The sequence below is a fragment of the Populus alba genome, chromosome 17 (assembly GCF_005239225.2).
Source record: "Populus alba chromosome 17, ASM523922v2, whole genome shotgun sequence".
Taxonomy (NCBI): Eukaryota; Viridiplantae; Streptophyta; class Magnoliopsida; order Malpighiales; family Salicaceae; genus Populus; species Populus alba.
Genome location: NC_133300.1, coordinates 16,977,077 through 16,998,241, shown reverse-complemented (window position 1 = coordinate 16,998,241; position 21,165 = coordinate 16,977,077). Strand labels below are relative to the sequence as shown.

The window sequence follows — 21,165 nt, the reverse complement described above, 5'->3', positions numbered from 1 at the left end:
AAAAAAACTTAAACATAGTAAAAGAAAAAAGAAACCTCGATATTTCAGTATGCTTCAGCTGAATTCATGAAAATTTAAAGGGAAGAAATACCTCTGGCAGACCTTATGATACAACAATAATATATCTTACAACAACAAAAAAAAAGAAAAAGAAAAAAAATGTAATTTAGAAAAAGCTAGACAAAGGATGTAATTTTTACTTAATACCAGGGCACATGGAACCACGAAGTCCAGATAAGAGCTACCGTTAAGTCACCGCAAACCCATGTTGGCATGCAAAGAAACAGCTCCTCACCTATGGCAGCACAAAACAAGCTTCTACTATTGGGCGTTCTCCTCACGCTCTCCAAGTGAAAGTAGGAAACCTTCATTCACTTTTCAACATTTTTGAAATCAATATTTTAAGCACAACCAGACTTGAAACGAGAAGCAGTAGTACAAACTCCAACCTCCTTGAATGTGGAAACCAGTGTTTTGGAAGATACATGAAAAACAAGTTGCGTCCCCTGTACCTCTAAATCCAGCGGCTCCTACTCTTATCTTCTCCTCTCTTATACATACATAAGCACACCCTCTTGTCCACAACGCATCCTCTTATACACTCATTTCTCTCTTTCATCAACCACCGAGTTCAAGCACTCTTTCATTTCTAATTCCTTTTCTTTCCAACCTTAGTGGTCTTTTGATTTGTCACAAAACTGGAAGCCAAAATGCGGATGAGTTGTAATGGATGTAGGGTTTTACGCAAAGGCTGTAGTGAAAACTGTAGTATTAGGCCTTGTTTACAGTGGATCAAGAGTTCTGAGTCTCAAGCCAACGCTACTGTTTTTCTTGCCAAGTTTTATGGCCGCGCTGGCCTTATGAACCTCATCAACGCTGGCCCTGAACATCTCCGTCCTGGTTAGTACATACATGTAAACTCTTAAGAATTTTGAGTTATCCCAAGTATTTGATAACAAAAGGTGTTTCTGGAAATTTCGGAGCTCTTGTTTTTTACCCTTCAATTTTTGGTTTTAAAAATACGAGCTTGGATTTTGCTAGTTCAAGGAATGCGTCAAGATTATTGATGGTTTTTTTTCCTTCATAATTTTAATGACCTTTAAGAATCTTAATCTAGAAATGCTTTGGAAAATTCAGATATTCTGTTTGATCCTTTTAAGGTTTTCAATTAGAAATCCAAGATTATTTCTTGTTGATGCAAGAAATGCTTCTGTGTTCAAGACTTTTTTGTTGATGCCTTAAGTTTCCATGCCAAGGATTTAAAACTGATTTTTTTTTTTTTTTTTGCACAGCGATTTTTAGGTCGTTGCTTTACGAAGCATGCGGGAGGATAGTGAACCCGATTTATGGCTCGGTTGGGCTGATGTGGTCGGGAAGCTGGCAGCTTTGTCAAGCCGCTGTTGAAGCCGTACTAAAAGGTGCTCCGATAACTCCAATTAACTCTGAAGCTGCAGTTAACGGCCATGGCCCCCCACTAAAGGTTTATGATATACGACACGTTTCGAAAGAAGAAAACTCGGCTGCGTCAAATGATGCAAACCGAGCCAGGACTAGGTGCCGGGTCAGGCGAGTTGTGAAGCCGAAAGCTAGCAAGCGGGCTTGTTTTGGTAATGGGTTGGCGTCAATAGCTGTCGACACGTTGTCGGCAAGGGACGACTTGACTCGGTGTACGAGTCACGAGTCCTCGGTGAGTCACCAATCCGAGTTGGCAGTGTTGGATGGCGACAGCAAAGAGTCTGATGAGAGCATGGTGTCTGTGGAAACAGCCGAGGCTTCATTGCTGTTCCCACCCAACCCCGAGTCGAAAAACGATTGCAAGGCCCATGATGTTGCGAGTAACGCAATGTCTGGGCTTGAGCTTGGCCTGGACCTGACCCTGGGCCTTGAGCCTGTGTCACGCGCACATCACGTGGTTCCCGTGAAGAAGAGAAGGGTGGAAGCTTACGGGTCTTGTGATGTTGACACGTGTAAGATGGAGCTCAGACTTGAATAGCCTTGAATCGATGAAGCCCAGAGGAAATTGTGAAAGAGAAAAGTCCAGTTTTGGCGGCTCGAGTCTGGGTTTTGTTTAGAAGAGATGCCAGTTATGTTTTTTCCTTCTTTTTTTTTTTTGCCCAACTGTAATTTTTATTTTTATTTATAATCTTTTTAGGCCCTTTATGGTGAGAATAGAGCTGTACAAATCTGGTTTTACATGAACAAAGACATGGTAAATCATCAACAGAGCGATCTTTCTAATTTTCCTTGGCTTCTTGGTGCCTGGAGCAATCAAGAACTCGTAACTTTCAGCATTTCGAAAAGCAATATCTCGTAATTTTCAGCATCTTAAAAATCAACAACGCTGTTACACTCACAAACTCACCAAGAACACGATACGCATATCGTTATAGAACATGTACGGCCCGGGTGTTCATCATGGACATCCCAAATGCTCGTATCACGGGCCGCTATCAACATATGAGGTGTGGGAGGTAAAGGAGTGGCTGTTCGATCCAACAAAATAAATTATTATTATTATTTTTAATTGTTTTTTATTAAAAAAAAACTCGTGTTAAACATTATTCAATAACTACATAAATTAGACGGAGATCGCTTGTAATAGAAAAATGGATGAATAGTGGAGCATGGCTCCACTGTTCATCCATGTGAAATTGATCTGCTCGGTCTGGTCCGGTTTAAAGCTAAAAATGCATTAAACAGGGTCCGATCCAACAAAATAAATTATTATTATTATTTTTAATCGTGTTTTATTCAAAAAAACTAGTGTTAACCATTATTCAATGAACTACATAAAATTAGACGGAGATTGCTTGATGACGTCGCATTTACAGAATTTGATCGCAATCTCAATTTCATTCGTGATGGAATTATAGATAGTTTAATGGAATAATAAAAAATATTTTATATAAAGTATTATTTATTTCATGATGTAATAACAATAGTTAAATCTATAATATTTAAATTAAAAATCACCAATATTAATATATATTTTTAAAAATTATTTTATAACCTCAATTTTAAAAGCATTCTTAACCAAACACATTAAACTATTTTTTTGTTCAACCTCAATTTCAACCATAATTTTAACTAAACACATATTTTTTCAAACTAATCTCAATTAAAAATAATTTTTATAAAATAATTTTTTTCAAATTACAACCATAACAACAACCACAATCCTCGCAATTCAAGAGCAAAACCCTCAGCTACCTTGACGAGCAGAACGATCAATCCTTGATAATGGTGGGAGACACAGCAACAGTGAACAGGTGGAAGACGAGGGTGGAGAGCGTCAAGGGCATTTATTATGCATGTTTGACTGGATTTGTTGGGTTTTGATGCGAGGAAATGATGTTCAAAAGGGTGGAAAATGTTGATGGGCCTTTTGAAAACGTACAATGAATCCAGCATCTGGCGATACCAAAACAAGGAATCTAGGAGTTGTTGCGGGTGAAGAGTCAGTTTTGTGTACTGAATTGCTCAGACACGTACATGCGCATGTCTTGCACTTGTAAGAAAAAGGCTGAGGTGTGACTGACTGTTTTTGATGGACCCTTTTGCGTAGGTTCTGTCCTTTCAGTTTTCCATCAGAGGAAATGGGCGTCGCTTCCGTCCGATCAGGTGCTGCCCCGCCCTTAGCTCGCCACGCCCGGTAATTTTGAATCTGCTGCACGCTCCTCTTTGTGCCCTTCGATTTACATGTAAATTGCAAATCTTATGTCTCTTTATTCCATCTGAAAATATTTTCGTTTTTCGTGCTCCTAGAAACTATCAATCTAGTGTTTATTAAAAGAAATAAATAAAGTAGAAAAAACACTTTATCATCTATGACCTCGACTAAAAAGAAGCCATGCATTTCATCCTCACTTTCCTTGTCACCTTGTGAATGTGTATTTATATTTCATTTTAAAAATAAATTTTTAAAAAATAGATTTTTTTTTATTTTTTTATGGTTATAATGTACTTAAGTGTAAAATATTTTTTTAAAATATTATTTTATTGTATTTCTAAATAAAAATACTTTGAAAAACAACTACTGTCATAATATCAAACATGTATTTGCTTAAACTAGTAAGAGCGATAACTTTTTAAAATATTTTTTATTTTCAAAACATTTTGGACACATTCAATTATGTGGGGTTGTTGATATTCCTTTCTTGGTATTCATTGATCGTTGGATTTTTTATCGACAAAAGATTGATGAGGAATTTTGAGTAAATTATCATACATTACGGGAACTAGAATGTGTATTTATATTTTATTTTAAAAATAATTTTTTAAAAAAAATAGATTTTTTTTATTTTTTTATGGTTATAATGTACTTAAGTGTAAAATATTTTTTTTAAAATATTATTTTAATGTATTTCTAAATAAAAAATACTTGAAAAACAATTACTATCATAATATCAAACATGTTTGCTTGAGCTAGTAGCAACAATAACTTTTTAAAATGTTTTTTATTTTCAAAACATTTTGGACACATTCAATTGTGTGGGGTTGTTGATATTCCTTTTTTGGTATTCATTGATCATTGGATTTTTTATCGACAAAAGATTGAAGAGGAATTTTGAGTAAATTATCATACATTACGGGAACTAAATTAAACAAAATAAAAAAAATCATAAGATGAACAATATTTTTTTTTTGTTGGTATAAAATATTTCTTCTGCAATAGTTGACAAAAACAAAACCTAAAATATACGAGAAAACACTATGGCTTATGAATGTTTGCATGGTGCAAATATATATATATATATATATATATATATATATATATATATATATATATATATATATAATTTAGTTTTTTCTCGATTTAGCCTTTTTAAATTTAGTTTATTTAAAATTCTGGTTAACTTTGCAAGGTTTTCTTGTAGTGTTAAAAAACAAAGTTTTGACATTAAATTAATGTTTAATCTGGTAAAATTAAATTAAAATTTTTTAAATTAAAATATAATTGAAACTTTGAAGACCAAAATTGATGTTGAAATAAATTACTTGAATCCTTTTCTTTTTGCTACTGTAGCTTAACCAAATTAATAAACTAAATTTATTCATCAACTCAAATTCATGCATCAACTCTTTAATTAGCAATTGAAATTTTTATTATGAAAAAAATCATAACACCTATGCATTTATTTATTTTTTCTCACAAAAATGCATGAGTCAACTCGCTAGTTTGGTGCTAAACTTAGAAGGGGTGGTACATGAGTAAATTTATTCCAACCTTATTATTCAGGGCTTAAAATCATTAGAAATATTAGCGAAATTTTTTTTTTTTAGTATACCAATTTGAATTTAAATTGAATAACTTGTTTAGTACTCTATTAAGATAAGTTAAATTGGCTTGAGAATTGAGATATCATTGCCTTATAAAATAAAGAGATGTCTTTATATACTTCTTATTTTAAAAGTATAAAAATTCACTCAAAACTATTTAAGAAATAAATTTATTTTATACCTCTATTTCTTTAACAAAACATGTTTTATATCTCTTTTGTACCTATCCTTTTGTTCATGCAACCTTTTCTCTTTTCTTTTGCATAGGACAATAGTAACAAATACATAACAAATAAAAACGCATTTTGTTATAAGGATGAAGATGGAGATATAAAAATAAATATATTTCTGGAATAGTTTTAAATTGAATTTTTTGTATTTTTAAAATAAAAAAAATCAAGAAGCATGTTCTCTTTGTCCTAAATGTCTCTATCTCTTGTGTCCTAGGATAGTAACTAGATGCCAATGGACTAGTATGATTCTATTTTCAACTTTTTTATTTGTTTTTATAAAATAAAAAAGTATTTATCATTTATTATATACAGTAGTTATCTAAGAACCATTTATTTTTTACTCAAATACCAATTTACATGCCTGTGCTACATTGAGAGTTGAATAATTTTATTTTTTTGAATGCAACAAAAATATCAAGGTCTTAAATAACTATTTGATATTGTTATTAAACTTAACCCAATGAATAAACCCCAAAACCTTATGACCAAACTCATTGCCTAGCCTTGGTTTAAAACTAAATTGTGTAGAAGTTGTCTCGACGTGACTCAGTCGACTTAACTGATCTAAAGATAACTTGGCTAGTTGGTAAAAAAAATATTATGATGAAATTGAAAAAAAAAAATGATAAATTTGACAAAAAAATCTTCTCAACCCGTTTCCTACCCACCACATGATAAGTTCAAAGATAAATATTAAAACAAAAAAAGATAAAATAAAAAGAAAGAAAGAAAATGAAATATGAACAACTCCATAAAACTCCATAAGGAATGGCAGTTGTTTCAGTAGAGAAGAGGAATACATGAAGGAAATGTTTTTAATAAATCCTTTAAAAGGATCAGCCTGTCCGTGAGGAGAAAGCTGACGCCGGATATCTGTAAATTGAAAGAAACTAAGTGGGCTCAAACCCTAATGAGAACATGCAACTAAATTTATGTCATGGGCCGGCCCACACCATACCAACACCCAACTCAGAGAAAACAAAATCGAAGAAAGAAAACCAGACATTTACAAAGCCTTCTTTTTCATCCTGCAACCCCTCCCTCTCTTCCCCCTCCATGGAACCTTCCACTGCCATCTCTACTTAGCTGCAATTTGCTTCAACACCCCCCCTCTCTCATATTCAAATATTCTCTCAGCAACTATCTCTCTCTCAGGTACGTGCGCCTCTCTCCTTCGCCTCATCCTTCTCACACTCTCCAAAACCCTAATTTTCTGATTTCTTACTTTATTCTCTAATTACCAGTTATTATGTTTAAATCCTGATTCTAATTAATCATTTCTGTTTTCTTACGTAAGTTTCGTACTCAATGCATTTGTTACTGCAGGATTTTAATTATTCTGTGGAAGAATGGATGGGAATAGGCGGAAATATTTCAAGAAACCGGGAAACAATCTTTTTAAACGGAAAGGAGTGAGCAGTAGTAGGAAAGGAAAATGGAGTGACTCTCACGGCGGCGAAGAATTTTCAGGTGATGGTGATACTGTTTATAGGATACTCTGTCCTTCGAGAAAAATTGGGGGTGTTATTGGAAAGGGTGGGAATATAGTGAAAGCTTTAAGAGAAGAGACGCAATCGAAAATTACAGTGGCTGATTCTGTTCAGGGTTCGGATGAGAGAGTGATTATTATATATAGTTCTTCTGATAAGCCTCCGAGGAAAATGGATGGCGATGAAGGTTTGGCTGCGGGGAATGGACAGCAGGAGGCCTTTGAGGCACATTGTGCTGCCCAGGATGCGCTTTTGAAAGTTCATGACCGGATTGTTGAGGAGGATCTTTTTGGTGGGATGGCGTCGGATGATGATAATGACAACAATGTTGTCACCGCGAGACTTCTTGTTCCAAACAACATGGTAGGTTGTGTTCTGGGAAAACGGGGAGATGTTATTCAGAGATTAAGAAGTGAGACTGGTGCCAACATACGTGTTCTTCCTGCTGATCATCTCCCTTCATGTGCTATGGATACTGATGAACTGGTCCAGGTAATATATGTTGCTCTCTTTGCTCACTTAGTCTTACTGGACATGAGGCTTGCCGCGTTTTATTTTCTTTTATTCCAATTCTTTCCCCTAGTAACTGAATTATAGTTATTATGCTGGCCTTTTTGGTCTGCTAGATTTTTGAGTAGTTTAGACACCAAAGTCGTTTGTTGGCATTATGTAATATGGATTCATCATGTTTGTGCATTTGACATATAAGATGATAATCATGCTCTCTGCTGTGCTTTAAGTTAGCATTGCCTGAGAACTGTAATTTTTCTTGAACCTTTTTAAAAAAATTAATTTGATTTTCATCATGAGATTGCAATAAAGATATGTCATGACATTTATGGTATTGCATTCTTGGATGTATCAAAGGTTGCAAAGTGTTAAATGCATGTCAGAGAACATTTTTTGTTATTTTGCGTGGATGTTCAACAGGGGAAGATGTTCTGATTCTTTTGTTCCTTCTTTTTGACAAATGCTGTTGTTATTTGGGCTCTTGGTCCTTAGAGTTCAAGTAGTCAGTGGGCCCAGATAACTAGTTGTTAAGTTGCAGGACTCAGGATTAATTTGCATTACTATATGAGATGACAGGGCTTTAAAGGGCTGCCTTGTTTCTCGAGAACTTTAAAATACTTGACATGGTGGAATATAAAGTACCTATTCTGTACTCTGTTCTATCACTTGACTATCATTGCTTCAGTAAATTAATTGCTAAGGTGAAAACCCATTAGGGAGTGCTTTCTTTCCTATGTTCAGGATTTCTGGCTGTGCCTTTTGGAGACTACTTGCCTGTGGTTCGGTTCTGAACACTTAGCTACTTTTGGGCTTGCAATGTACTGAGCCTAGTCATATTAAGTTTTGCTTTTAGCATCATTAAGAACAATTGCAAAGCCTCTTTTTAGTTAAGAAATGCAGAGCATGCAACTTTAACCTTTTCTACTGCATTATATCTCAAGTTTGTGATTTCGCTGATAAAAAATTAATGCAGCTCTTCCAATTGCAGTCTGGTCTTTCTTATAATTTGAGTATGAAATGGCATCTGAGAAGAAATACCTTGGTTTGCAAAATGTCCTTTTGCCTCTGCAACCTTTGATGGTAACTGCAGTATGATGGGTTTAAGAAGTGCCAGGAAACACTTGCTTGAGTTTATAATCGATTACATGAGACGGGATATGGAAATATTCTTTCACTGGCTCGTGAGATATTGACCCTCAGTGCTTTTTTCTACCCGAGTAAAGCTAATTGAGATGCTCAACAACCCAAGGACTTAGGAAAAACTTCACCAGAAGGCCATTAGGATTATTGGAATTCTTTTAATGCATATGCCAATAGTTGAATAAAGTAGTATTATTAGATCAAGTAGACGAATGCCTTATGTGGAAGATTTTGGGTTGATTGAAGTCGCATAAATGATCTGAAGGTGATCAATTGATTTTTGATATGACCCTATTGTCCTATGGATTGTACTGTAGTCGACTCGATACCTAAGCGGACATGTTAATGTTGTTTGGCTACCTTTGGCATTGACATCTTTATGCTTTCTACTGATTTCAAAGCACTGCTAGATTTCTTACTTGAGTTCCGCCTTGTGAATCAGCATGGTGGAATGCAGGTCCTCTTAGTAAGATGGGTGGTCTTCAACTGTTTGCTAGCTTCTCATGAGCAGTTGACATATGCGATCACCATGAACTGTCCTCAAAGATGTGACAAAGATTTTTCCAATACAGATCAACTGATTTGCTTGACTGAATGTTCTTTATATTGGAAGGAAGGTTATAGTTTCAAGTTTGAGTTTCAGAGATACATACTGAAATGAGTATGCCCCTGCAAGAAGATCCTAGCATTTTGTTGGTCATGGAAGTTTGAAGGATGAGGCTAGACATGCAAAAGAGGTGGGTGGAGTGACCTTTCCTCACCCTATTTTTATATTTAAAGCAGGAAGACTGGCATAGCTAGGGAATTAATAACATTTATGAAGGGCATTTAGTTTTGTATTTTGACTTCTTTCCCTTTTTTCTTTGGTATTTATTTTATGTTTCTTATGTGTTGTCTCATATTCTTTATTGTGTCTTTAATATAAGATAGATGGTGTTTTCCCTGATATTAGTGGATAAGCTATTCATAATATTAGGTTCTCTTTCTCCATTTAGTGACCACCACCCAGATTAGAAGTTTTACCTCCTCACCCCTGAAAAGGAAGAGTTACACGTGGGGAGTTTTCAGCAATGGGTTAGGGGTAGGATAGAGCTATGCCATGGTTCCATCATATAGTCTGCTATGCTATTATCATATGCTTCGACAATTTATTTACTAACTACGTATTTTCTTATGATTGTTACTGTGACTGGGTTACACGCTTACCCCCACTGCACTTTATTGAGATTTTTAATTTTGAAGCTATTTTTTGATACTATATCTAGTCCTGTCAGAAATGTGGTGGATAGTCTTGCATTTTTATGGGAGCAAGTGTGCTGCTCCTTCTCTCTTTTTAACTGGTTCAATCTAAAAAAATGTCCTTTGTTGTGCGGTATGAAACAGCACAATAAGATTGGTCATAATGATAGTGACACTTAATTCTTAGATTCATTAAATTGTTAGTTTAATTGCATATCCTGCTTTTGGGGGTCTCGTTCAGGTTGAATTTGATGACTAAGATTTTGTCCGGTGGAGTTTAAGATGGTAATTTGATTGCTAGGATCGGCTGTCTTGGCTTTCTGGAAGGCTTAACCTCCTATTACCAATGTCCATTACCATGGTAGACTTTCCTCCTGTTGGTTTTTCCCAGAGACATTTTAATATTTCTCGACATTTTAATATTTCTCTATAACTAACGATTATCTGGTCGGGGTAGTATATCTAGAACCTTTTATTGAGCTTTAAGTTGGCAAGATTTTCAAACAGATTGTTGCTGTTATTACTGAGGGTCTTAGTTGTTAACATCTAGCCTGAGTTAGATTGTTGTGTATCACATACCATTGGCCCTAATACATCCTGGACCTTTAAACTGCTGCTTAGTTGAAAGCATGTGGTGGTATGGTGCATGTTGATTGCATTGCACTGAAGTGGAAGCTGAGGAGGGTGTAGCTTTAGCATTTATATTACAAGCAGTAAACTTTTTCCATCATAGTGTGAATCTGATTATACCTCATTACTTGTTGAATATTATTTGATGATTGTGTGAGCTTACTGCTCTTGAGCATTTGTATGTGAAAGCATCATCATTTGCACTGGTGTGCATGGAGACACACAAATATGAGTTTGATTGCTGCATGATTATTTCTTATGTTATTACGTTCTATTATGGAACCATGGCATTGTGCCTGTGTGCCTTGCCTCTTTTGTTTATGTAACATTTCCAAGTTCATGTTTATGAAATGTTGCATGTGGATTTCCCCCACTTCATTCATCTATGAAAAAAGGTGGATTTTTTTTTGCAATTCCCTACTAAGTACAATTTCAAAAGCTATATTTCAGATCTCTGGAAAACCAGCTGTGGCAAAGAGGGCTCTTTATGAAATATCCATTCTATTGCATCAGAATCCGCGCAAGGACAAACTGCCAAGTGTTCCTATGCCTTATGGTGGCCGAACTTTTCATCCTCCTAGTGATTCCATGGCAAACATGCTTCCACCAGGAAATCCAATGTGGCCTCATCGTAACTCCACTCCCCACAGTATGCCATGGATGGGGGAATATGGGAATCACCCTTCAGAATTTGGGCCAGGTGGTTTCAATGGCGTTCCTCCTGGACATGGCAGGGAGCCTTCAGCTGAGTTCTCAGTGAAAATTTTGTGCTCTACTGGGAAGATTGGTGGGGTAATTGGGAAAGGAGGCTCTAATGTTAAGGTTGTACAGCAGGAGACAGGAGCTAGTATTCATGTTGAGGATGCTTCAGCGGAGTCGGAAGAACGTGCAATTCGTGTCTCTGCTTTTGAGGTATAGCTGCTTTAAGCTTCACTATTTGTTTGTATGCCTAAGGTTTGGCAGTGCCTGCAGATTTGTATATTACTGACATACGTTAACAACAGCATTGTACTGATATTTTCAGGGTCTCTGGAATCCGAGATCCCAAACCATTGATGCAATTCTTCAGCTTCAGGATAAAACAAGTGACTTTTCTGAAAAAGGTATGATAATTACTAGACTTCTGGTTCCTTCAAGTAAGGTTGGCTGCATCCTTGGACAAGGAGGTCAGGTTATCAATGAAATGAGAAGGAGATTGCAGGCAGACATTCGTGTTTACCCCAAAAATGATAAGCCTAAATGTGCATCTGATGATGAAGAGCTTGTACAGGTGATGTGGTTGAATGTATCTTTTGCTGATTGTAATGTCTTAACTGATGATTCTGTGATGTTTTTCCCATACTAAATTTCGAACTGGTTTTTTCAGATATCTGGAAATTATGGTGTTGCTAAAGATGCTTTGGCAGAGATTGCATCCAGACTCAGAGCAAGAACTTTGCGTGATGCAAATGCTGGAACAGAACCTGGGCCTGTTGGACCTGTCCCAGGCTTCGGGCCGGCACGAAACTTACCAGGAAGAGGACCCCAACCATCTGGTATGATGGCAGCTAGCAGCTCTGGTGGATATGAACCGCTGAGGGTAATTTTTGTTACATGTTCATTCACTTTTTATGTTTACTGCATAACTTACCAACTTAGTGTTTGTGATAAACTCATTAACAAGGGTTATAGACTGTTCTTGTTGGGAGTTATTGTTTTTCTACTGCACTCTGGGCAATAACTTGTATTTTTAGATTCGTTTTCTGTAGTGATTTAATTGAATTGAGACAATATCTTGGTTGAACATACGCTGCAGTCCCATGTGGTAATTAGGAATGTCTGCATTGAGACCACAAATTGATCTATATATGTCACAGTGACAAGTGTTTGATCTGACTAAACATAATTCTTCTTCTTTCTGCTGCAAGTCAAGCATATGCTCCATGTGTGTCTCTAATGTGGATGAAACGCAGGTACAAACAAACACATAATGTTTTTTCTCTTCAATATAGATGATTTGCCATCCTTCACCACTCTTTTCTCATGAAGAATTCCAAAACTCATGCCTATTGCTTGTACCGGAGTTTGCTTTTCACTTATAGGCATAATAAATACACATAGCAGAATATACTTTTAGTTAATGGTTTGGTTTTTTAGATGCTTAATTAGGATTCTTGAGCAGTCTGTTTTTAACTTTTTATTATTTTTATGTCAAGCTATGTCCCAGTCATAATACCTATTCTTTATGCTTTTCTGAAGGGTGGAAGACGTGATTATGAGCCTCAGAGCTATCCAGTTCCTCCAGCTGCTACAGGGTATATATACATATATATACATATACATATATATATATATATATTTTTTTTTTTTTTGCAAGTACAAGTGAGTTTTTGAATAATAATGCAAGTTCTTTTTTATTCTTCTAATTTCAGATACCCAAGTATGAACCGTGTTTTGGAGGCTGATAACTCTCGTAGTATGAACCGTGTTTTGGAGGCCAATAACTCACTTAATGGAATGAATTCTGTTATGAGATCTGGAGGGCGTGATGTTTCAATTACTGATGAGGTATGTTTATATCATGCCCTTGTGGTTTAGCAGAAGCATTGAAAATTGTTGAGATGTTGGATTTGTGTCTGATATAATTCATGGTTCATTTCCACCCATGGGAGGTATGACACACACACACACACACACTATTGAGAATTTCCCATGCTTTTCAAATTGTGTAACTGAGTTTTGGAACTGCTTTTCCTTCAATAAGAGTTTATGAACTTTCAAGTTCTTGTATAGTTCATCAATGATTGTATGCTAGATGATTGATGACACCACTAAGTGGTTGCATCAGCCAGGGACACGGCAGACCAGATCAACATAAATATAAATCACTTGACATATCAACAGCTGACATTGGCAACTAGTCCATGCTTTACTGCCTTTTGAATTCAGTAATCACAACCCAATTTGCTGATTTATAGCTTCCGACCAATGAAAATGTACCGCGTGGAAATACTAAACCATTCTAAGAGCTCCTAAAATCGTCCTCTTAAGAATTCTCCTTCATTCTGCCTTTTATTGGTTGTCTCCCTTCTTATAATGGCCTTTTCTCTCTCCACACAGACACACACACAATTGAGGTACCACCTGTCTGTTTGTCTAGATACCAAATGTATTTCAAATCATTAAGATAGTATTTGCGGGTATAATTTTAATTGCATTTAGCATAATTTCTCAGATAAAAAAGAGAAGTGTCACTTTCCAAATCTCTCATACCTCTTTATGTTTGTCTAGATACCAGATTATGCCTCCATTTACTGTCAGTACTGACGACACTGCTAAAATTATTGAGTTGTATGCCAAATGTTTCTGAATTCAAGATCATCTAGAGGAAAGTGAGTTTTTGGAGAGTTCTTAAGAGACATTAGGAAACCATCTAAAAATCCTAGATAGTCCGAACAAAGACAGCTGCCAGTTGCCTATTACACCAGTCTAGAGTTATACCTCTGCAGATTGAGTTGTAATTTCCAGATTATTGCATAAACTCGTGTACTCAATGCTTGATCATGTGGGTACATGTTGATTTTAGTAATGGTCTTGGAGCTGGCCTTGCCCTTGACAATATCCGTCCCCTGAAGGAATTTGCACTGTCATTGCCATGCACAAGCAGGGGAACTCACTATGAATAATGGCTCGAGTCTGGTGCTTTCAAAACAGTATAATTGAAACATTTGATAAAATTAAACTTTACAGTTGGAATTTTTGAAGTATGTTATGAAATTTTGTTTGCTCTGTACACTAACAAACATTTGTAAAATTTTATTTTTGCAAAGGATTCTTGAATCACTTTCTACAAAATGCAGTTTGCTGGGAGAAGGGCAAAGCTTCAAGATCCTCATTATGGTAGTTCTGAAGTTGAGAATCATGGATCCTCCGAGCATCTGATTGCTGGACAAGGTTTTTATCAAGGCTTCATGGCCTCTGGTGGACAGAACATGAGTGCCCACCAGGGTTCCTACCAAAACAACGCAACAGCCCAGCAAAGCATGAATCCTCAGCGAGATACCTACCAAGCCATGAGTGCTCAGCAGAGCACCTACCAAAGCATGAATGCTCAGCAAAGCACCTATCAAAACATGAATGCTCACCAAAGCCCCTACTCCATGACCGCTCAGCAAGGTGTCTACACAAATATCAATGCCCCACCAAGCTCCTACAACAACAGTGCTCAGCAAGGCACTTACCAGTATTGAGAGCTGACTTTGATTTGCCCATTTTTGTACCATAAATTGTCATCTAGTGTCTTAACTGTAATAATTACACTATTGGAGAGAAGGAAGGTTTCTTAACTACAACCGGCAGGTCAACTTCTCAGCAGGACAGGATGCACAGCGGTTGTTTTAGCTGGGACATTGTCTCGGGGACTTTCAGGGGAGCGGCGGTTCAATTTTGGCTGGCCTGTGCCGATTGCTTAACTTCTGATTAGAGGAACAGACAGGATTTTTATTCTTTAACATGGACAATCAAATAGTCTGTGATCTGATTAAAACCTGCTCAGGAAGAGAGATCTGTGGGAAATCCATGAAACCCCTGCTTTGATTCCATGACTTGCACCGACAATTCAGATTCAGATGGTTTGGTAACCAGGGGTGATGTGATTACTAGCCATCTCCTCAGCATTTAAGCTCTGTTTGTGCGCACCAGAAAGCTTTTTGGACATAGCTAGGTTTCTTCTAAATTACGCAAAGTAGATTTTAGGAATGGATTGATATGATCTCTCCGGAAAAGGGAACCCACAAGCTTTCTTTACAGCTCAATATTTATCCACAATTTTAAAGCAGACAACCTGTGAATGCTAGGCGTAGGCTAGGTGCCAGGTTTTGATAGAAATGCCAGCAAGTCTCGTGTACGTCTGCACCTGCTAGGCTCCGTCACAGCCAGACAAATGGCAGCACAGTGCCAATCCATGGTTGACCTGGCATGTATTGGTATTATTCAACTTGTATTGCAAAGACAAGAGCCGGGCCTGGGTCATTTTGCACATGCGATACAAAAATGGATAAGAGTCTGGTATCCACTACTCATCGGCAACCAGAAAGATTTCCAAATAGATGGTCATTTCACATCCCCATTAAAGTGCACCTTCAACTTGGCCACTTGACCAGAGACATCGTGGAGATCCATGTAGCAGAAGATTTGATCTTGTTTGCATCAGTGAGTGCCATGGAAAAAAAATACTTCTTGGCTGCCCGCACAAGGAATGACGCTACAGTGCTTGTATCTTTTCACCTCAAAGCTGAACACAGCAACAACAGGAAGCATCACAAGCCGTGTTTGATTGACTTTGGAACAAATTGAGTGCACCCAGAAGAACCATGCAACCAAACCTGTCGACATGAAATTGGTCCTGAGCTGTTGTGGCATCAAATTTGGTGATATCCTCGACGACTCCATGTCATCGGCCCTATGACAAGTGTCACTAACTATCGAGGTGAGAATGCTGTCAGCATTTCACTCTGAATTCACTAAATAAAACTTTCCAAAGGGCATCATTCAGTGTAATTTGAACCATGAGAGGGTCATGCAGACGCCTAGTTGTCACCTGAGATTTCTCTTGCCTTGCCTTGACTTTTCCATTCCTATTATATAATGAGTGCATGTAAACTTTCGATTACTAGCTCTATACAACTCGTGATTAAGGTGCCTGTTAACCTAGATTGTAAGAGGATTAACTCTGGATTAGTTATTTAATGGCTTGTTTTTTTTTTTTTTTTTTTATAATTATTTTTCACGTACCAAGATTGAGGTTCTCTACGATCGCATTTTTATTTTATTTTTAAATCATTCGAAACATAGATGATAACACAAAAAACAAACTCATCCATGGAAACTAAGGCTCTAGAAATAAGTAGAGTGACAATCATATCATGAAGGAATCAGACAAAGCAACACTAAGACTTGAAGAATAACATAAAATATGCAGTCATAATCATATCTTGAATGAATCAAACAAGATGCAACTAGCTAGGCACTTATGAATTCCATTATATCCCTAAATTCTAAACTCATTTCTACATTTTCTAATGCTGTGTACAGTTGAATCCCTTTCAACTGTGTTTTCCAAAAATCACCATCTCCTGTAATGTAACAGTGTCCCTTTGACTTTATTTGCAAATTAAAGTCAACTGTTTCTTCCCACCCAGCATGGTTCACTGTGCTCATTGGTCAAGCATGTGTCGACATCACATATTCAACTGTATCCAAAAACTTCATTATAAAAAAAACCCTGAAGAAATAACCCAAAATGAAAGAAAAATATTCATCCACGGACGTTCAGATCCCATTTGGCTTGAGCTTTGAAGCTTAGTTTTTGTCGAGTTGAGATGCTAATCCAAAAAGAAAAGTTAATCCTCTTTATGTGACACATCATGAAATATCTCATTTATAAAATTAATACACTAGTTAAAGAAAAAGATTACAATAAAAAAGTCAAAACATTAAGAAAAAAATAAAAAGATATAAAAGGAGTCAAATTAATATAATTAATCTTGACAGGATAGATCGATCCTTTAATAGAAAATAAAATGAAATATACAGTTTTCCTATCTTAGCAGGAAACGTTTTTCACCCCACCTAGATGATTGAATGTTAATCCATTAACTTTTGATCTCATCCAATCTATAAAAAAACACCAAATAAGAGCTCTATAACATTCAATAGTGTAATTTAGTATAAAATCAAGCACAGCCTAAATTAGATATAGCACTGAGTCTACAACTCTACGCTGGTTGAGCCCTTTTAGAAGCTAACCCACTAAATATAATCTTTTTGTGATCTTCTTGTCTCGACTAGCTTTTCATCTGTCAAGATTTTAATTCATGCCTAATCCCTAGCCTATATATATGCTGTGGGGTTATTCAAGTTTGCTAATCAATTTTATTATGTAGGTGCATTAAAATAAATATAATTACTTTATATTATAAAAATAACTTGATATTGAATTTAGGGATGGATGAATGAAGGGTTAAGAGTCATAATTAAACCTTCCTGTGAAAAATTTGATTGTTTTGGAAGGGAAGAATCCAATTATCCACCTTTTGTTTTTAACTATTAATATATTTATGGGAAAAATAATTGTGCTCATACGAGTGTATTCATGAGAAAATAATTTTTTAATATTAAATAGGTTATTCGTATTCGATTTTTGTAGTAATTTATGAGAAACTTCTTTCTCACTTTATCTTTTTTAAAAATTCAAACTCGAAATGATAGCTGGAAAATATACTTGCTCTTAGCCTAAGCCAAGCCTAGCTACAAAGCTAGTATATGATATGAATATGATGGCAATTAAAGTGGGATATAAAAGGCAGAAACCACGGCAAGTTGCATGGAAAGTGGTCCATGAAATTTGTACGTAGACACCAAATTAAGAAGAAATGTAGATTGATGCCTGTAAGTGTAAGTCTGTAAGTGGGAGCTTAAAACTAAAAATTAATTAAGATGCCGACCAAAGTTCATCTCTTTGAACTTTTATGGATATAATATCAATCGAAACTATACAATTTGCTCTAAGAGGTCACCATGCACTTGGCCACACATTAGACATGCACAATCCTTTTCATCTTTCATAAAATAGCTTGTGTGTGTATATTTCCAAGTTCTTGAAGGCAATTGATGGCACTCCACTCCAGAATTTTGTAATATACCGATGAAATATTCTATCGATAGTTATATACTAAATCCATTGCCTTGACTTATACTAATGGGATGACGAATTGTTTTTGTTCATCGAAAAATCTTTCCTTAGCGATTCTTGTTTTGTCGACTATTTTGTCGGTAAGATAATCACTAATGGATTTATAGACAGAATAAGCACACCAAAAAAACATAAAATTTACTAGCATGATTTCATCGGTGTTTCCATAAGTGATTATAACATATCACCGATAAAAAAACTGTTTGTAATTCCATTGGTTATTTATGTCTAAATTACCAATGGAATGAACTCGTCAATAAATAAAAAGTGTCAATGGAATTTTTAAATAATTCTTTTCTAACTCTCTGAAATATACCAACAAACTTATCTTGTCGGTATGCCCTTCAGTAACTTGTTTAATTTTTTTTTTACAAAATATAATAAATAGAGTAGAAATAAATTAAAAGAAATTAAAATAAAATAAAAAATCAAATATTTATTATAGATTTAAAAATTTATTAATTCAAACACAATTCATCTAGAATAGAGGGGCTAAATGAGAATGAGGAAACAATTTTTTACTAAGACTAAGGGCTGATATGGGGGAGCACATTTACCACCCATATGTGATTTCAGCTCCATGTACAATCACCAACATTCGGTCATCTCAACACTAAATCGTTCTGTCTTAGTAGCAAGATAGGCTGTCTAAGTTTCAACTTGTTGGTTTAAAATCGGTTAAAACTCCAGAGATTGAGTGCTCAGAATTGATTATGAGCATCCAATAGTTGAAACACTTTGGGTCATCCACAATAACTCGATTCTAGTGTTTGAGATACCGTAAACCCAATTTCTATCAAGTCAATCTAACAATCTTGTCTCTAATCACAAATAAGGATCGAGTTCTGGATATGTCAAATGATCATCCTCGTATCTCTCTTGCAACCAGGTGTTATATGTTTCTTTGTTTTTTTTTTTGAAAAGTAAGCTAATTCAAATAAATTATAACTTAAGAAAAATAATTGTTAAAATCCAACATACCACAAACTTTTGAGCTTGACTATCCACGAGTTGCTGCATCCTTTTCTGATGGTAATCATTTTGCATGTGAGTTTCGATAAAAAGCTCCATCGATCTTAGTTCGTGTCCAAGAGCCGTAGTTTGCAAAATAAAATTGTTGTTAGTAAAACATTTTCATATAAAATAACAATTTTAAAAAATAGATGTAATACAAAAGAATCTTACCATCCTCTTCGCATGTGAAACAAACATAATTGATCCGTAGGTATGCATGGTAATGGAACTGTAAATCTTTCTATTTTGGTTCTTCACATCAGATTGCAACTACCGCACGAAACACTCAGCCATCATGCTCTGAATATATTCTGTCCATATAGCCTTTGAGATGTATAGAGATATGAAATCCCTCTAAACTGCCATGTTCTTAAACCTAGAATACCTATTTTTTTAGTATAATTTGTCTTTTTTTTCCTGCTCATATACCAAAAATTATGCAATTTATATGATAGAAATGAATTATTAGTTAATAAATGAAAAATAAGATTTTAACATTTAAATAAAAATAAAACATTTTGAATTCAATCTTACCTAGTTGTGTTGTGATTCTCCCAAATCCTCCTAGAAATAATGTTGTAGCCCTATCCCAATAAAACTTTTCCTTGCATGTCAAATTTGTTTAAGAATTAGTTCATTAAAATTAATAAACTAACCAAATTAACATAATTGAAAAAAAAATCTTTTTAAGTATATACTAATCTTGGACTTTCCTAACCATGCACTAATCATGTGTTTCCATTTAAGATATTTAGAAACCTAACTATATTAAAACTATGACATTTGTATCGATGATTTCATCACCAATGTTATTATATGGGTAACTTTATCATTTGTAAACCTAAAATTTCCATGAGAAAAGGCTATAAAACAAGTAAATATTCAAACAAACTATATATACTATATCAAAATACCAAAAAAACTAACATTTTTAAAATGAGTTGAAATAAAAAATTGGTGATTTTGCATACTTAATTCCCAGCTAAATGACTAGGCCAACTAGCAGGAGAAACTTTTTTGCTTCCTTCTTTTTCAGAACCATACAAACTGAGCGAGTAGCTAGTGATCTTTTGTTGTTTATTGTAGGAAAAAAAATGGAAGAAGAAGAAGAAATGAGGGAGGGGGAAAAGGGGTTAATTACCAAGTTATAACTTAATAATTGCTGATGGATTCACCGACAAATTTTAACTATGAGTATTTTTGCATTGGCAATACGATTTGTAACAATGACCTGTTATTTTTTATTTTTATTTTTTTTCATATATTTTTTTTTGCTGTGATTCCCTCGGTATATACCAATGAAAAATTTATGTCGGTTTATACTGAGGGATATTGCAAAGAAATATTCCGTCGGTAAAATTTATCATAATTTAAAATTTACCATAATTTAGTTCGTGTCCAAGAGCCGTAGTTTGCAAAATAAAACTGTTGTTAGTAAAAAATTTTCATATAAAATAACAATTTAAAAAAATAGATGTAATACAAAAGAATCTTACCATCCTCTTCACATGCAAAACAAAAAGAATGGATTCGTCGGTATACATAGTAATGAAATTGTAAATCTTTCTATTTTGGTTCTTCAGATCAAATTGCAACTACTGCACAAAACACTCAGACATCATGTGTTGAATATATTCTGCCCATATACCATTCGAGATGTATAGAGATATGAAATCCCTCCAAACTGCCATGTTCTTAAGCTTGGAATACCTATTTTTTTAGTATAACTTTTGTCTTTTTTTTGGCTCATTTACCAAAAATCATGCAACTTATATGGTAGAAATGAATTATCAGTTAATAAATGAAAAATAAGATTTTAACATTTAAATAAAAATAAAACATTTTGAATTTAATCTTACCTAGTTGTGTTGTGATTCTCCCAAACCCTCCTAACAAT

At 35.2% G+C, this 21,165-nt stretch overlaps 2 protein-coding genes across 3 annotated transcripts; both read left to right on the top strand.

Annotated features, from left to right (window-relative positions):
- The first annotated feature begins 438 nt into the window (after positions 1–438).
- On the top strand, positions 439–2,221 carry LOC118029739 (LOB domain-containing protein 41). Its single transcript, XM_035033658.2, has 2 exons — positions 439–900; positions 1,293–2,221. The coding sequence occupies exons 1-2, from the start codon at positions 711–713 to the stop codon at positions 1,991–1,993; spliced, it is 891 nt and encodes a 296-aa protein (XP_034889549.1). The 5' UTR covers positions 439–710; the 3' UTR covers positions 1,994–2,221.
- A 4,287-nt stretch (positions 2,222–6,508) lies between these two features.
- On the top strand, positions 6,509–15,100 carry LOC118029740 (KH domain-containing protein At4g18375). Of its 2 annotated transcripts, none has more exons than XM_035033660.2 (8): positions 6,509–6,668; positions 6,840–7,495; positions 10,973–11,434; positions 11,547–11,792; positions 11,889–12,101; positions 12,761–12,816; positions 12,934–13,069; positions 14,362–15,100. In XM_035033660.2, exons 2-8 carry the CDS (start codon positions 6,863–6,865, stop codon positions 14,749–14,751), a joined length of 2,136 nt encoding a protein of 711 aa, XP_034889551.1. In that variant the 5' UTR covers positions 6,509–6,668; positions 6,840–6,862; the 3' UTR covers positions 14,752–15,100. The 2 variants fall into 2 exon arrangements, with proteins under 2 accessions (XP_034889551.1, XP_034889552.1); XM_035033661.2 differs by having other exon boundaries at positions 14,332–14,461.
- The last annotated feature ends 6,065 nt before the right edge of the window (positions 15,101–21,165 follow it).

Bases quoted from the DNA above. Each gene is read 5' to 3' on its own strand.
- LOC118029740 (XM_035033660.2), top strand. From the start codon at position 6,863: ATGGATGGGAATAGGCGGAAATATTTCAAGAAACCGGGAAACAATCTT. The intron at 7,496-10,972 runs GTAATATATGTT...GCTATATTTCAG, and splicing joins ATACTGATGAACTGGTCCAG to ATCTCTGGAAAACCAGCTGT. The intron at 13,070-14,361 runs GTATGTTTATAT...TACAAAATGCAG, and splicing joins ATGTTTCAATTACTGATGAG to TTTGCTGGGAGAAGGGCAAA.
- LOC118029739 (XM_035033658.2), top strand. From the start codon at position 711: ATGCGGATGAGTTGTAATGGATGTAGGGTTTTACGCAAAGGCTGTAGT. The intron at 901-1,292 runs GTTAGTACATAC...TTTTTTGCACAG, and splicing joins CCCTGAACATCTCCGTCCTG to CGATTTTTAGGTCGTTGCTT.